The 17855-nt window shown below is 42.3% G+C and overlaps 1 protein-coding gene across 1 annotated transcript in view; it reads left to right on the forward strand.

Annotated features, from left to right (window-relative positions):
• The first annotated feature begins 6797 nt into the window (after positions 1–6797).
• Positions 6798–17855, forward strand: part of lama5 (laminin, alpha 5) — a 76778-nt gene continuing 65720 nt past the window's right edge. Inside the window, exons 1-2 of the mRNA XM_026367465.1 lie at positions 6798–7315; positions 10197–10349. Coding sequence (XP_026223250.1) covers positions 7007–7315; positions 10197–10349 — 462 coding nt within the window. The 5' untranslated portion in view covers positions 6798–7006. The remainder of the gene's footprint in view (positions 7316–10196; positions 10350–17855) is intronic.

The raw sequence follows: 17855 nt of genomic DNA on the forward strand, positions 1-17855 counted from the left end.
GAAGTAAAGAGGAAGAGTTAATTGAAATTAACAATGACTTTGGTTGTTTTACCTCAAATAATTAGCATCTGTTTATTTAGGATAGGTTCTAGCTTTCCTACTGTTCTAGGTACACACTACCATAATGCCACACTAAAATACAACATTGACACTCAGAAAAGTGCAGACCTGCAAGTAATACACCATACCTCCCTTATGAAGTACGTGAATGAACTATACTTAGTTTATGTTTAGATTTAGTCATTTATCAGGCGCTTTTATCTAAAGCTGCTTATAAGTGATTTAAACTAACTTTTTATGTACTTAATGTGTATCAGCAATACACCAAACACAATTATATACTTGGTTTATACTAACAAGCATGTGAAAAGGTTAAGGTTAAAGCTTATACTGATATGACTATAATGTCTTTCAGCAATGTACCTTTGTAAATGAACAATTGTTGCAAATTAATTACGACAAATGTGCTGTGGGACAGGGTGTTTGGCCTTGTTTAAGACCAACTGCTGGGTAATTGTGGTGTTAGAAATGTATTAGCATTAGTAAAGAATAGATAGATCAATGGGAAGTCTTTCTTAGTACTCTCAGGTAGCACTATGTAGTACTTGTACTGGTGAGATACATAATAAAGTGTACTGATTACTGAACATCTATGTTTTACACTGTCCAGAAATGTAACACAATATTTAAAAAGTATACTTTAATGCAGAAAGTGGGATAGATATAAAGTACTAGTGACCTAATCATATACATGTACAGTATGTGTATATCATTTTTATATATACATGCACTTCCCAGATCACAAAGTATACTTGATAAATTCCAAAAGTATAGTTCATTTGCTGTTTACTTCATAAACTAAGTACTAAGGCCAATTTATTCTTACAAACTATTAAAATACTACCATTGCTGTACACTGCACTGACGTATTCAAAGTGAATGAGTGATGCATCAGGAGAGGGGAAGCTGGTGTCAGGCAGGTGTACGGTTAAAACCAAACCATTCCTCTGATCAGCATCTGGCAGCCACCTAAGTCTGGAAGCTTAAGAATAATACTGACTGTTGCTGCAAATGGAGTTAATAAACTCTACTGAGGGCAACATCTGGCTTTCAAAGAAGGAGTGCACAGATGAAATAGAAGTTATTCTTAGAATAACAGGGTAGGGTTATCTGATGAAGAGCTTACAGTGGTCATTTAGACCCTGACCCTAAACACTGTGGAGGTGTGTGATAGTGGTTTCAGGGTGTCTTTAACCTCGCACTGCCTCGGTGATAGCTGTCATCAGGTGTTCCTTTAGTGCTGCGTTCCCACACATTCTTCCTTTGTTCCCATCAGGTGAGTAGCAGCACACATCACCTCTTCTCTCTCAGTCTCTCTCTTTTTCTCAAAAGGCCTGATCGGACTGTGCAGGCCTGCAAATACTGGCTTCAGGTGCAGCTACACATGGCCCCATGAGGCCTCGACGGTCATAAAACTAAAATGTTGGATGGAAGGATAGCTATTGTGATAAAAACAAAGTGTAAATATCTCTATATGTGTATAGGTGTATCTGACATCTAACATCTTGTATGTTAGTTGCAGTTCCTGTAGGGTTAGTGTTAACTTGTTTGTCTGTCTTGGCATGTGCAACGCCCTCTGTTGGTCCAAGTGTCTTCCCATCACTTTCACCTTTGAACCTACAGTAAAGATTAGCTGGAGCTGTATCAGACAAGCACATCAAGACTTTACATTTCATAACTCTAACATGAAAAAAACTACATTTCAAGCTTACTTTTGGTTTCCATTCGTTGTTGGTTTGCTTGTGTAACTGAAAGACACACACAGCATGAATGACATGCTATAAGTGTGTGGTGTGTGGCAGGAAGCAGCCAGCGAGTCCCAACTTGCCAAACAATGATCGCAGTCCCTCACACTCCCCCCGAACCCCCTCACCTGGCCCCCTGCATACCTTTCACACACACAATTTTGCAGACAAAGAACACTGTGTTTGAGGGACAGAGAGCCTGCGTGGCATTACAGCTAACATCAGCTTAACAGCATATCCTTATGTAAAGACTGGATGGATCGAATAATAGCAAATAAGCAAAGAAAAGTGCTATATCTTTCTTCAGCAGCTTCTCTGTTTGCCAGTGAGGCAGGTTTGTGTTTACAGACCTAAACGTCATATTAAAGACCACTGGTTTCAGCTGAAAGAAAATTCAGACTGCATTAGGAGAACCAAGTCTTTCTTGGTTATATATTATGTTACAGTTTTTATTTTTTATGTCCTCATGCCCTCTGAACCTGCAGCCTGATGTCTATCACTCACGTTTTCCAATCCGCCTCGCTGCCTTCTTCTTTTGTCACTCCTCTCTCTTTCTTCTTCCCTGTATCTTTCCATCTTTTTGCTCATCCTTTTGTCCATTCTCAGAAGCAACTTGGCTTGTACCTGTGTCCTCTTTCAGACGCCGGCAGACTTCAAAGCAGGCGAGATCCATGAAAGGACAGATGGTGAAAGAGCCAGTGGTGAGAGACAAGGAAAGGAAAAAGAGAGAAGGAGATGGCAGAAAGAAAGGGAGCACACTGGACAGAGAGATGGAAGTGGACTGAGAGGAAGGACACGGTAGTTTTGAAGGAAAATGAATCATTCATTTATGTCTAAGATGACTATGTGCCAACAAACCTGCACAAAAACAATACTATCATCAATTATACTGCTATTAATCCATACCTGGAATAAACCATTGATGTAATATCTGAGTTGTGAGCAGTAAAAGAATAGATTTTGAATATAACAGGACAGGACAACACCAATGGTTGTGCAGCACATAACAACTCTAAGAAATTTATTTTGGACAGACAAAACAAACAAAGTATAGATATAATATGGGACTTTTTGAGCTTTAGAGGTGATAGGAAGTTGATTTAGTGCCTTTATGCTACAGCCAGGCTGTTTCTCCATTGTAACACTCACTGTGGACTTAGATTTAACACACGTTGAACAGACATCCGTCTCAATATCTAACTACATATTTCTAATAGCATATATCTATAGATGTCAAAGGCTTTTTTGTTTTTAAAAAGTAGGTGAATGTAATGAAAAACTGAAAACATCTTATTAAAACTCACTAGAGCAGAGGTCAGCAGGTTACCACATATCTTGTTGGATGGATAGAACCCATATGATGAACAAAAGAGGGAGAGAGAAGAGAGGGCCCACCAGGAGTGTGTGTGGTTGGCAGTGTTGCAGGAGACAAAGAGAAGGACATGTAAGTACCTGCCTCATATATACACACACACAGACACACACACACAGCTTAGCCTGCTATGAACCCAAAACATCCCCTCCCCGGCCCACAGCACTTCAAACATATCCGCCCTCAGTACTATGTGTGTCTTTGTGTGTGTGTGTGTGTGTGTGTGTGTGTGTGTGTGTGTGTGTGTGTGTGGGTGTGTCCATCTGAAAATCCTATCTGATCCATAACGGGACTTGGAGCATCTGAGGAATGCTGGGAACAGACAACAGTGTTTAGTCCACACTGTTATCATCGGAATTATGGCTGCAAGAGAGGGAACTCTAGGAATCGTGTGTGTGCTTCTTCTTTTTCTCATCCCCCATTCATTCATTCATTTGTTCATTCATTCACTCATTCATTCATTCATTCACTCATTCATTCATTCATTCATTCATTCATTCATTCATCTCATTCTTTTCAGACAAATTCTAACCTCTTCATCTGTGTGTCAACCAGCATGGGGTAAGTGGGTTCAATTGATGGAGCAGTTAGCAGTTACCATGACAACAAGTGGCCTATCCTTTACTTGTACTTTGTTGTCCATAGTAACCAGGAAGTAGATTAGTTATAGAGTTGAGGGAGAAAGAGAGGATTAGTGAGTTCAAACAGACCAACCCTCTTTCTTCCTCTCTCTTCTCGGCCTTTTTCTCTGGTGGGTGTTTCATCCCTTTTCCTTTTCTCTGTTTGAACATGATTGGACATATCAGTGCTGTCCACACACAGTAGAAGACCATTTCATGTTTCTGTTTTACCTCTTACTTCTGTCTGTACTTCTGTCTAGTCTGTTCTGGAGATAAAGCAGCATTATTTTATTTTATTCATTATTTTGGAAACATGCAATTTGATCACTGAACTGAACTATTAGAGCTTGGTTTAATATTAAGATTGTTCTACTCATGTATATTGAATGTTAGTCCTGGATTTAAGACAACATCCTATAAGTCTTGTTTCTTGTTGTAAATCAGTGGCACAAAGTTCAAAGTACACTGCACTCAGCTTCCTGTTTGACCTCTTGTTCTGTGGTTTAGCCAGACACACATCATTCAACCTCACTGGTTTTCATTTAACTACTTAAAATACTTTTTACTGTTACAGGTTTTGCAAATGAGCAATTGTCTGTCAGCAGAGAGGTATGTGAGAAGCAGGACACTGATTGTGTAAATGACACACAGAGTCAGTCCACCTTGTGAGCTTCGGGTTTTGGACAAACACAACAAAGTGCATCTATGGGAAGAATCACTTCAAATATTGATGATTTTTAGTTGAGGAAAAAAAGACAAGATACTCCAATTTCATGTCAAAGTGAGAAACTGGAAATAAGTGATTCCACAAAGGTTCAACCCCCTCACAATAATTCACCTCGATCGCCACTGGTGCAGCAAGTCACCTGAGCACAGTGAATCCACTTACTGGTCAATCATTGTCCTGGTCACGAACTACACCGTGAAGGCAAAAAAGTTATTGACAAGCACCAGCAGGGAGTGGATATTCATATTTCTAAGTCACTGAATGTGAACTGAAGGGAATATATTATATATAATATAATATATAGCAGTTCTCCAAAACAGAGTGACAATGCAACATGGGATCTAGTGAGGGAGGACACCACGAGAAGTGTGTTTAGTGTGACCTGTGAGCCTGCAAACAGCCTGTGGAATGTTCATGTGTGTCAGATAATGAAGCTGTGCTGCATTAGCACACTGTCTCGAGACCTCCTTCAACTACAGGAGGTCAGTGATCCCTGCTAGTGTCTGTGTGTGTGTGTGTGTGTGTGTGTGGGACTAGCAGACGTCAGCCCTCAGGTCAGAGTTCAACATGTGTTCGACAGACGATAGAGGAAGTAGATGTGTGAGCTTTCTGGACTGGAGTCTAGAGTAGATAACCCACAAATATGACCACTGTGAATTAATAATGTCTCATCTACATCTCACCTGTGTCAGTAACGAATCTTAACTTTACATCTTCTTTTTTCTTTCTGCATCGGTGAGGTGATTTGTTTTTGATATAAACATCCCTTTGAAACCAAACGCCCCAAAAATATACCTTTGACTCACCTGAGCAGCTGTTATTTCTGTGAGTGTGTGTGTATGTGTATGTGTGTGTGTGTGTGAGTCAGTGAATGTCTTTGATCTTCTTCTTCTTTGTTTCTGTAACTTAATTAGATGGTGGTGTTCCACAGACCATGAGAATATCCACAAACACACACAAACATGCACAAACACACACACACAGTTGCTCAAATAAAAATACTAGAGTCTGGGTTTTTGTCATCAAGCTGAAAGTGATGATGTTCTGCATAAACTGTGTTGTACAATGACTTATACATTGCACACTTTAATGTGTCTAAGTTTCCTTGGACAAGACACTGAAACCCCAAAAGCTGTCCAACAAGCCCAGCTGCAGAGGTGCACAAGGCAGTGCACTCTGTGTGTCCGTAGCCTGGTACAAACTAAATCTATGTGCGGACCAGTAGTAGCTGTGGCGACTCCAACCACGAGATAAACCGTAGATGTTTGTTAAACAGTTGTTCTCGGCGACCACTCATCTGTGGCTTCAAACATTTCTTAATAACGATCTCAGTGGAAGGATGGAGCCGTTTCGAGATGGAACACTGAATGGACATCGTCACAGGAAGAAGACAGAAGTCTGTGGGACAGGCTGACAGCTCCCAGGGTGAGAGACGAGATTATAGAGGGAGTGAGACAGGAGGACAGAAGCAGAATGACAGGCTGCCTGGTGTCTCCCGCAGACAAGCAGACAAAAGCAGATTCTCCTAAATAAACATTTACTCTGTAGCTTCAGCATGTGGCCACATGTTTGATAAGATAGTTTAAATATAATGTCACATGTCTGCACGGAGTTTACTGCTCCGTCTGTGAGATGAGGACGTTCTGGAAGACTGCCAGTGGACCTTGAATTAACCTTATTTTGTTGTGCTACGGTTCCTAAAGGCTAAGAATGACTTTTTTAACACTGGTCAGTCTACAGTTTTCATTTTGATCCATAATTCAAACTTATTTTCAAACACATCCCTCCTAACTGTCCAATACCACAGATTCACACGGTAACTGACTGTACTGTGCTTTAAAAGCTTGGAAATAGTCTGTGTGGGTTTGTGTTAAGCACCTGTCTATTGAAGGGCCAGTGTGGGGGCCACTTCTCTGTGTGCGGAGTCTCCATTTGTTGTTTTCACACTTGTTGGTGCTGTGAGTATAATAATGTGAGCAAAGAAAAAGAAAAGAGTGGTTTAACATCATCCAGTGGAGGGACGGGGGAAGACAAGGAGGGAAATGAGGAGGACAGGGCAAAGTTACAAGGACTGGAGGAAGAGAGTGAGGAAAGAAGGAGAAGTTAATGTTCAGTCCTTTAGTGATTCATCTGAATATGAATGAATGAGCCTCGATGCTTTGGAACTAAACGACTTCAACACAGAGAGATGCTGTGTTTTCATTCAACCACTGGGGACGGGCCAGTTCACAGAGGAGGAGGGGGGACTACAGACTACAGACTACACACTGACTTGGACTAGGTTCCTGCAGGGACGCAGCGCGCACCAGGAGGACGACCTAACTCTGAGTCCTCTCGCTTTCTCGTGTAGTTTGCAGCAGGTTTCTCTTTCTTTCCCTCCTAATGCTCTTCTCTCACAGCAGTCTGCGGCTCTGCTCCTGAACTCACCTTGATTCTTTCCTCAAACTTTGCCACCGGGCGCGGATCGAGCGGACAGGTGGATATGATGTTGTGGAGCGGACCGGCGGCGCTCGGCGCGCCGCTCTCCCCGGCTCTGCGCTCCCAGGCTCGGCTCTCGCTTCTTGTGTGGCCGCTGTTAGCGACCTGCTGTCGCTTGGTGTCGGCCCAGGAGCTGCCGACCAACGGGGTGAACGGGTACAGCCTGCACCCGCCATACTTCAACCTGGCCGAAGGCACCAAGATCACTGCTACGGCGACCTGCGGGCTGGACGACACCGGCAGGACCGTCCAGGACCTGTACTGCAAACTGGTCGGAGGCCCAGTGTCCGGAGACCCGAGCCAGACCATCCAGGTGAGCAGAGGAAGCAATCATGAGGCTCATGTGTCAGTGTGTGATGCTGGCACTGACTTCAACAGTACATGGTTGGAACATGGGTAATAGTGGATTAGTAAGTGTCTTATGTTTAATTATATTATTGTTAGTTCTATCACACGGCTTCATGAAGTCACCTACAGCAAGGTGCACACTGTGCTGAACAGATGAACACAGGGGCTCAGCACTGTGCACCACCTCCTCTGCCCAGTCATTATTTCATGCACTACTTCCTCCTGCAGGTTGAACTGTGACTGGTTCCATAAGGAGCTCCGTCATTTCACTTTCAGTGGGCTCCACACAGAGTGGGCACTGATTCGTTTCCCTCATCCTGTGTTGTGGAGGTTTTTCTCGAGGAGTTTTAAACATGTTGATGACTTGATGAGCTTTTAGAAAGCAGCAGCAGACCCATTGTCAGTTTGATCATTAGGCCTCCAGGTAGATCGCTCAAAGGATGGTTGCCATTTGATGGGTTAACCATTAAGTTAACCCTCTGGGTGATAATGTGCAGGCTTATTGCCTTTTCTCTCTTTCTCTCTCTCTCTCTCTCTCTCTCTCTCTCTCCCACCTGTTCCCAACATTCCTGGTGGTGACTGAACCGTGTCCTGCAGCTAGACCGAGGCTGTCCATTCTGTTACTGTGATATTACAATACTTCCTCTGAAGGTGATGGCCATTATATAAGACACAGAGGACAGAGTAGGGGTGGACACTGTGCAAATGAAACGCTGATGCAGACTAAATGTGATCCTGTTCACATGTGAAACTTTTCCTCTCCACCATCCCCTAGTGCCTGCTCAAGTGGGACTGTTGGGATTTCTATATAGTTCTATTTCCACTCCACTGGGATATATCATTTGATGGGTTGTTGCACCCCCTGAACAACATGGAGAGAGAGAGAGAATACCTCACTTTTCAGTGTGGAGGTTAATCCTGTTTTGATTTGTCTGCAAGGCGTGAGGGTGTTTTTCTTCATTAAAGAAGCAGTAGGGGGACTAGACATTGGAATGTATGTGTGTGTGTGTGTGTGTGTGTGTGTGTGTGTGTGTGTGTGTGTGCGTGAATAAGCATCACGTTCAACCATGCAGAGCTCCATGGTAAAGGACTGGCACATTGGTTATTGGTTATACTAAACCATCCATCTAGCAGCACTATCACATCAAATAAGTATGTGACTAACTAAGTTTGTTTGTGCGTCTTCGTAGACGGGAAGAAAAACTAGGAGACACAGAAACAGAAAGAGAGGAAGAGGTGGAAGTGGAAGTACAGTAGGAGGACGGCCACATGTTATATACAGAGAGAAGGAGGTGATTGCACAAAGCGGCAGGTGCTGGCTCGGCCCCGGGGACATGGATTCCTCACTCAGAGAGAGATGGGACATTTAGCCTGCCCCCAGGGCGGAAATCTCCTCTATTGCCCTCTTTGTCAGGACAGCAGAGGTGATTTAACCTAAGGGCTTATCTGTTAAATGAAGGATAAAATGAAACTGACCTTCCTGCAGCTGTTTAGCAGCAGGAGTGATGGAAGTGGTCAAATCAGTAGTTTACTGCTGCACAACAATTAGTAACTGAAGCGGTACAGTGCACAGGTGTGTGGAAGGAAGGACTACATCTGAAAAAGTAGTTAGACAGGTGATCTGTGGGAAGTGCAGAGAGGAACAGGGGGTGGAGGGTGCGGGTGGGAGTCTAGTAGTGAACAGTGACCTCTGACATCCGTGACCAGCAGTGATAACATCTCCTCACACGGACTCTGGTTCAGGTCCTCACTTGTTTAGTTTAGGCTAACACTTACATAGCCAGCAGTGATTGGGTTAAACGCTCGGAGTACCAAACTGGATTAACTAAAAAATGAAGAGGCTTTTGAAACCACAGGTGGAGAAGAACCACAGTACTGCTGGTTTGTAGTAAGCAGGGAAATACACACTATACTGTTCTTGAAATAGGTACAATGACAGTGAGGCCTGCTATGTTCACAGATTTTCGTGGACAGACTGCTTTATGAGGTTTGGTTTAACTAACTACGGTCTTTATTTCAGAGGTGTTGAATTTATAAAACAATTCAAACTAGCAACCAAATACAAGCTGGGCCTCATTGTAACCTGAGCGAGGTCACTTTCTATTGAAATATAGGAAACATGACCCAGATGGCTTCAGGGACACGCACACGTGGAAGGAAACTATGACTTTCATAGACGTGACTCTGAAACACTGTGCTGGGCTTTGAGTGGTTGGTCCGGTGGAGATTTGACTGTAACTTAAGGGCTGATGGGTTAAATGTGTTAATGTCACTATCTGCTGGACCATGAAATTCAGTATCCCACTGCAATGTGGTGTCTTCACAGACAGTGTAGCACGAGTAACAGCAGCAGCTTTGGTGTCTACACAGGAGGGGTTTCATGTTCAATACAAAGTGTAGTTTTACACAGCTGAAGTATCTGAGTATCATTTGCATGGCGCCTCTCAAAAATGCAGCTCTCACCTGCTTTTGGTGTTGTACAGCAATCAGAGGTTTTGATAAACTGACACATCACATGTTCCTTCCAATCAAAGACTACTGTAGATCCTGCTGTTGTTGAAGCTACTCAACAGAACTCCCTGGTGTGTTGACTGAGCGGAGCTCATCTCGACAGACTCTCATGGAAGCTTTTGTTTTCTCTCTGAGATTTCATGAAATATCTCATTGTCAAAGTAGCAAGCTCAAGTTTAACTCACGTCAAAGCTGTTTTAATCTCGGTTTTTCCCTGAGGGAACAGGCCGATGATGTCCTCACACCCTGAAGAACTGCTTTTGAGTTTGACATTGAAGAGTCTTTATTGTTTTAAAGATTAAAGCTTGGATATGTGTCTGTCTCCGACTTCTCAGGGCCAGTACTGTGACATCTGCAGCCAAGGCGACAGTGATCGTGCTCATCCCATCACCAACGCCATTGACGGTACGGAGCGATGGTGGCAGAGCCCGCCTCTGTCCCGCAGCACCGAGTACAACGAGGTGAACGTCACCCTGGACCTTGGGCAGGTAGGACATATTAAATATGCACCCTGAAGCACTCCTCTTCACATGGACTTTCACTGTCCCTGCAGTTGGCTGCACCATTCTGTGCTTGCGAGAAGATTTACTATTTGCATACCTTCTGACATTATGCTTCATCTGTTTTGAGGAGTATCGGAACATTTTCTGAGATTTTTGACTCAGTCCTGTCTGTTTTAGGAAGAAAAGGATTTCTGGCCTGTCAGAGTTGCCTCTGAAGTTGTTGCCAGTGAAGTCAGTTATATGTTTTATATGTTTAATAAAACTTTCATTATAACCTCATAAACTACAGATGATTTGGAATGAAACCTTCATGCAGCTTGCTCCACTGATAATAAATGGAAATCAAGCCCGATGTCATGAACTGGTTTACCAGCTAACCTGAATGGACCTCATAGTTTCAGTCAGATCTGCTGTTTGTGATAGGAGGCTCTGTTTGTTCTAGCTGCTGCTGGACTGAATTCATCAGGTGATAATCATGTATAGCACATATTGTATAGACTTTGACATACACAGAGCGACATTCAGGCGCAGTACTCAGGCTGCCTGTGTTCTGAGTGAACCTTTTGTGTTCTTGAACGTTGCTCTTCACCAACCCTTTTATGTTTCTGAATGAGAATTTATTGTGCTGGGCTCTCCTGCTCGAGTGCCCTCATCATTCATCAGTGGAGGGACATTCACTGTGTGTGTGTGTGTGTGTGTGTGTGTGTGTGTGTGTGTGTACACTCAGTTTCCTCCTCTCTCTTCTATCTATCGTCCCTTTTCACCGTTGCTTTCTTCCTTTCCTCTCTCGTCCCTCTCTCTGAGTTGGAGTTGATAGAAAAGCACAAAGCTGTGACTGTCTCTGTGTGTGCAGCTTGTAAAAGCTTTTAGAAGACTGTTTACCTGGTGGCAGCAATAAAAGAATGAATCAAGGCTTTTTAAAGAACTTAATGAGTACTGTCAGAGCCTGCCAGTTTGTTCCCATAATCATGTTTGCATTGAATAGATTGGCTAGATGACAAAAACAGCTACCTTGACTTCTTTGGGAGCTAAAAAGTTTTTTTTATTAGTGCTATTATAAGACATTTTAGTCAAGTATGAACATTGGTAATATTTAGAAGATCCCTCTGCCAATGGTTTTATTTGACTTACTATTTAGTGTATTAAAAAAGCCCATCATAACTTTGCTGAGCTAAATTATATTTCAGTACAGCAGCAGCAGCAGCAGTTAACTCAGTTGGTAAATCAGTCGTCTATAGTCTCGAGGGTTATTGGTTCAATTCCTGGTTCTTCCTGGCTGTGTGTTAGCGTGACCTTGCACAAGACACTAAAGCCCCACAGTAGGGTTGTTATCTACTGCAGCTGTTAAAACACCAATTGAATAAAATATGTCATTTTGATTGGAACTGGAAATTCTCTCAGTCGAGCAGTTTGAATCCCTAAATCTGACATTTGACACATTTGACAGCTACTTTTTGGATTAATCAACCAGTTGTGTCACCTCCAATGATGTGTATGAATTGTTTATTTACATGTATTTATATTTATGAAAAGAATAAAAAAAAATGTTCAGCTTGACAGGGGATAGACAATGAAACAACATTTAAACATAATAATAATAATAATAATAATAATAATAATAATAATAATAATAATAATAATAATAATAATAATAATAATAATAATAATAATCCCATTCCAAAAATTTAATTTTCACTTGTAAAGATGAAGATAGTTTACTTATTGGAATGTTCAGCCTGCACCAGGTACCAGTAGATAACCTGCAAATATGGTTTGCATTGGGTAAAACTGCAAAAACATTGACTTCAGTGTGGGTAGCAGGTTAAAGAAAGATGAGAATGACAACAGGCTGAGACACCAGGTTGCAGTTTTGTTTAGAAAGAAGGTAGGTGGGCTACGGCAGGGGTTTGTGTGTTTGTGAGCGTGTGTGTGTGTGTGTGTCACACACAGGCTCATGCATGCAGACTGAGTGAGTGACCCCACCACAGATACACCTCAACCCCCCCTACCTCTGCCTGAATGAAAGAGAGAAGGGAGAGACAGGAATGTCTGTTAACCTGTCTCAACCCGCAGAGGGGAAGGCCTGTTATATTACCCCCCATGCTCCCCCGCCCACCCTCTCATGTTGTGCTCACACATACAGATACAAAGCAGTTGTTAGGATGTAGTAATAATCAATGTGTGTGGGTGATTTATGTCCTCTACTCCCAGTTGTTGTCTGTCATACCCACCTCCACCACACACCAACAAGGGTGGTGATTGGTCTTCACCAGAAGCTCCGACTGTTACAGTCAGCTTTATCTAATTAGGTTCAAAGCCTTTTACAGAGCGGAGCGGAGTGGAGTGGTATACAACTCTCTGCACCTTCCTCACCTGTGCACTCTTTGTTAACAATGCTATCAGATTTGTTCTACGCGTTAGCAGCGCACTTAAAGCACAACAGCAGACTATGAGCTGTTATGAGTTCAGTATCAAATGGGAAATAGAAAATACTCTGTCCAGTCACTGTCACTTTATTTATGTCACTTGAATCTGAGGAGATCCTTGTTTCGGTTCTCACACCTCGAACTCTTCTCCTCGTCTTTCTGTATCTGAACGTGCCATTCATCCTATCTGCAGCAGATAACACGTCCCAGTATAGACTGTTTCTATCTCCTCGGCCTTCCTGTCATCTATCTCATGCTCTTCCTACCCCTCCTTCACGTCATCCTCTTCCTCATCACCCTTGCTCCCTTTTCTCACCAGTTTCCGTCAGATGAAACAGAAGCTTCTCTTCTTTTCTACTCTTTTCCTCTTTTCTATAATCCACTTCATCTGTACTTGCAGCTTCATTTACTTCTTTTCATCTTTTAAATTTCAGTATTACTTGTTTGTAAGCTACATTAATATCACCTTCAAGTTTCAGTTCACCTGAAATCCAGACATTTCTCACTTTTCCTCTAATGCTATCTTTAAACCCTGTTGATTTATGGTTTTATGTTCTCACCGGGAAAAAGGAGTGGGTGAAGTGATGGAAGAAGAATGACAGCTACCCAGTGAACCATAGGAAGAAAACAAACCAGCTGAGACGAGGTCATAGACAATTCACAGTAAAGAGTGATGTCACACTGGTGTGTGTTTTCATTCTGTGTTGAGATCTGCATTTGAATGCACCTAAATTCCTAAAGGTGTGTGGTAGTGGAACTTTAGGAGGAGGAGGAGGGGGCTGGAGAGCTGTCAGACCCCGTCAGTTTGTTCTCATTATCAGGTTTGCATTTCAATCACAGCAGCAGCGGCAGTTAGCTCAGTTGGGGAAGCAGTCGTCTATAATCTTGAGGGTTCTCGGTTTGATTCCTGGTTTTCTTGGCTGTATGTTGAAGTGTCCTTGCACAAGACACTAAAACCCCACAGTAGGGTTGTTATCTACTATACTAAGTCATTTTGATTGGAACTGGAAATTCTCTCAGTCGAGCAGCTTGAACCCCTAACTCTCACATTTGACATAGTTTTGTTATTTGTGTTTGAAAAAATGATGACAGCTACTTTTGGATTAATCAATCGTGTCAACTCCAGTGACTAGAGATGGAAAAAATGAGGACATCACACAACAGATGATAATAATACAGGTGAGAAACAGAAAAGAAAGCTGAGGCGAAGAAGTAGGAGGATAAAGGTGTGGAAAGAGGAGGAAGAAAACATTTCAGCAGCCTGTTATTAGAGCACAATGTCGACTTCAGGTGGGAATGTATGTGTATACATGTGCTTTAGGTGAGGTTTTTATGTAAAAAAAAGCATTCTGCATCTTATTTCAGATGATACTGAAAGGGTCAGTTCACCAAAATAAAGGAGCAGAAACACACACACACACACACACACACACACAGACACAGCTCTATAGAATTTATGGATTAGTGACAGCCTCCCAGGTCAGCCTCCTGGAAATGGTAATCAATCAAATGAATGTTACAATGACAACGGGCAGCCAGCGCCAGGTCAAACTTGGGGTAGAGAAGTGCAGAGACAGTGTAAAGAAAATTAAAGTGCACACAATTAGAAAGACACACTGAAAACTTGTCCTTGATGCAGAAAAGAGGAAAATCCGGATGTGAAGATGAGCTGAGGCAGCTCTAAGTCAGCTCATCAGTCCGACCTCAGAGCCATCAAAGACTTCAAATGACCACTTTGAATCTTACACACAAGCAGTACACACAGTAGTAAAAGTGCACTTAGTCAGCCAATGAAAGACACAAGCATTACTTCGTCATGTAACCACGCAGGACAGGACTCTTAATTCTCTTTGAAAACAAGGAACAGTATATGAAGAGGTTTAAACCCATGACGATTTATGACAGCAGGAGCAAAGGAGAAGGGATGAGGGGGTGTATGGAAAAAGAAATGATCAGAAAGCTGGTTGGCAAATCAGCCAAGGCCAAACAGAGTGACCCAGGATCTCCTGTTTGTACTGTACTACATGATTAGGTAGGTGTGGCTCCCTATATATTCATAAACCAAGTACAGCACCATCATAGAGAACTAATTAAACACGTGAATCACAAATAGTCCATTTAATAACAAGTTGTTGTTTGTAAGTTACCAGGATGAATTCTGATAATCACTTTATGCAATATTAGTATTTATCCCTAATACTAATATCAGATATTAGTATTTTATTTGTATTTTTCATATGTAACTGCATCAACACACAAAATCAAATCAAGAGATCAGTGCCAATATTCTGCCCCAGTCTTAATGTATATATCCCCAAGCAAAGAATACTGGTGTGTGTGTGTGTGTGTGTGTGTGTGTGAGTGTGTGTCTATCCCCTGGCTGGTTTAATAATTGTACACATTCCTTGGTGGCACCACATTCCTGTGCACCAGGTAACTATGGAGATACACAACAAAAGGGATAGAGGGAAGGGTGGAGGGATGAAGGGGAGAGAGAGAGACGCTTCATTGTACACTAACTGCGCACACAACTGTTTAACAATTGCTGATTAAAGGATCTTGATCTACAACGAAATGTATTCAGCAAGAATGATAGGTTTTAGTAAAAAGCCATGTTAAGTGTGGGAAGATCAAAAATTCTCTGATGAACTTTCACCATGAAAAAGATCAGGTGTGATTACTTGACTTCACCATCCAAATGTATCTACAGCACTTCCAAAACATGTCTATTTCCATTGCCTTCAATGTTATTAGATGATAAAAAATCTGATGGCTGGAATCCCACATCTGGATCTGGATCACCTCCAAAATCCTATCAAGTGTTCTTTGGCCCAAAGGCAAACTCTCTGTAAGGCTGCTACAATAGGATAAGAAAAGAAAAACAGGTGACTCATATCTACATGACAGCAGAACTATATCTGATTACAATAATCCTATTTATCTGTCAGTAATTTAATTGGTGAATTAATAATAATACATTTAATAAGAATGCTACAGAGGCAAAATGGAAAAGAAAAGAAAAACAAGTGACTATAATCTACATGACAGCATAAAATGCTGCTGAGTAAAATAATCCAGTTTAACTGTTGGTAATAAAATTGCTGAATTAATCAATTCACACTAAGTTTTAGATTAATCAGATTAGTCTCTGTGATTAAAGGCGTTATTGCCCACAGCGCACACACTGAGCACACACTGCTTCAAAAACACCAACTACATGCTCTGACTTCACACAGTAGAGACACATGTTCTGGTGTGTGTGTGTGTGTGTGTGTGTGTGTGTGTGTGTGTGTGTGTGTGTGTGTGTGTGTGTGTGTGTGTATGTGCGCAGACGTGTGAGTTCTGTCTTTACAGTAAACCAGCCGGATGGGCAGAGTATTATGGCGTCTTGAGGACGATGTTAGGGAATGTGTCCGGAGGTGGAGAGAGAGGGTGAGGCAGGTTGATGTAAAGCAGGGTTAGAGCTACGAGCCTAAGCTGCAGCTGTATCTGTCAGTACAGATGTGCCTGCAATTCACTTGAGAATGTATATGATACAAAAGGGTACAAATAGTGCTGAAACTAGTGTTTAGAGTTATTGTTGCCATAAGTATATTAAGATTTGAATAGTAAACTACCTGGAAATTATATATTTTTTTGACTATGAGCAAACTCAGATGTCAACAGCAAAATGTAAACACTGTCCTCATAATAGTCCTTTATGGCATGCTTGTTAAAATCTGCCTCACCGAGATCCAGTGGTGCCAGACTGAGCAGCAGCTGCTGTAATCACACACACACACACATTTTTGTATGGCAGGCAGTGTGAGGACACTCATTGACATAATGCATTCCTTAGCCCATGGGCGACAGTAGTGTAGTGTGCCTCACAGCAAGAAGGAACCTGGTTCGAATCCATGGGTCAGCAGGGTGCCTTTCTGTGTGGAGTTTGCATGTTCTCCCCGTGTCTGCGTGGGTTCTCTCCGTGTATTCCTGCCTCCTTCCATCCACAAAGAAATGCATGTTAGGTTGATTGGTGACTCTAAATTGCCCATGAGTGTGAAAGGTTGTATGTCTGCCCTGCAATGGACTGGCGACCCGCTCACCCGAGATGGACCCACCCCTCACCCGATGACAGCTGGTATAGACTGCAACACTCCTATGACTGTTCAGAAAATGGAGGGATGGATGAATTCTCTAGCCCCCTACTGTTGCATGGGCCATGTTAATCTACTCTGTTTCAATTTTTTATTTATCACATGTACTGCCTTACCCCAACCATCACAACTAACTGCCTCACCCTAAACTTTACCTTAACCAAATCCTTCATTCTACCCTTAACCCTAAAAGCTAGTCTTAACTCTTCTCATTGTGAGGACTGGCTAAAATGTCCATACCTCATCTCACTCCAGGGGTTAAAAATGTATGTGTGTCCTCACAATGATAGCCATACAAACAAAATCCCCCACAATCCCATACAGCTGTGGGGCTGAAGCCAATCACAGCTGTTATTAGGCAATAGGTGTGTACACCCTGGATAGGTTACCAGTCTAATGGTTGTGTGTTCCATTGATGTGATGTAATTCACTTCCACTGTTTTTGAGTAGGGGCTCGACATTTATTTTCAAGGCAACATTCCTCTGTTTTCTTTTTTTAAATTTAGGGTGAACTGGCCCTTTAAATAACCTTCACAGTGGACTTCATTCTGCCAAGGTAAAATAAATCAATCATAGAAAGATAGGCCAGATATTAAAGATATAGCACATCGATCTGTATAGTAGCTCTAAGTGTTTGTCGCTTTTGCTTAATTAGCTGTGTGTTGGCAGATTTCCGTACAGGACAAACGCAAACTAGGAGACTCAAACACAAATACACTTGCTTGACATCCAGTGTTGAGATAACGCCATTGTTGACTGGGCTTAAAAGCGAGCACAGTGCCAGCTGCTCCCAACTGAATGTTTCCTGCCATTGATTTGATTTCCAGTCTGCCACTGGTTTGAACGTCAGTTACCTTCAAAGTGTCCGTTGGCTCGGAGCTTCAGGGTCGAGGTTAGTGTGAGGTTAACATTTGGAAAATGGGCTTGTT

This window comes from Anabas testudineus, chromosome 7 (assembly GCF_900324465.2).
Source record: "Anabas testudineus chromosome 7, fAnaTes1.2, whole genome shotgun sequence".
Lineage (NCBI taxonomy): Eukaryota > Metazoa > Chordata > Actinopteri > Anabantiformes > Anabantidae > Anabas > Anabas testudineus.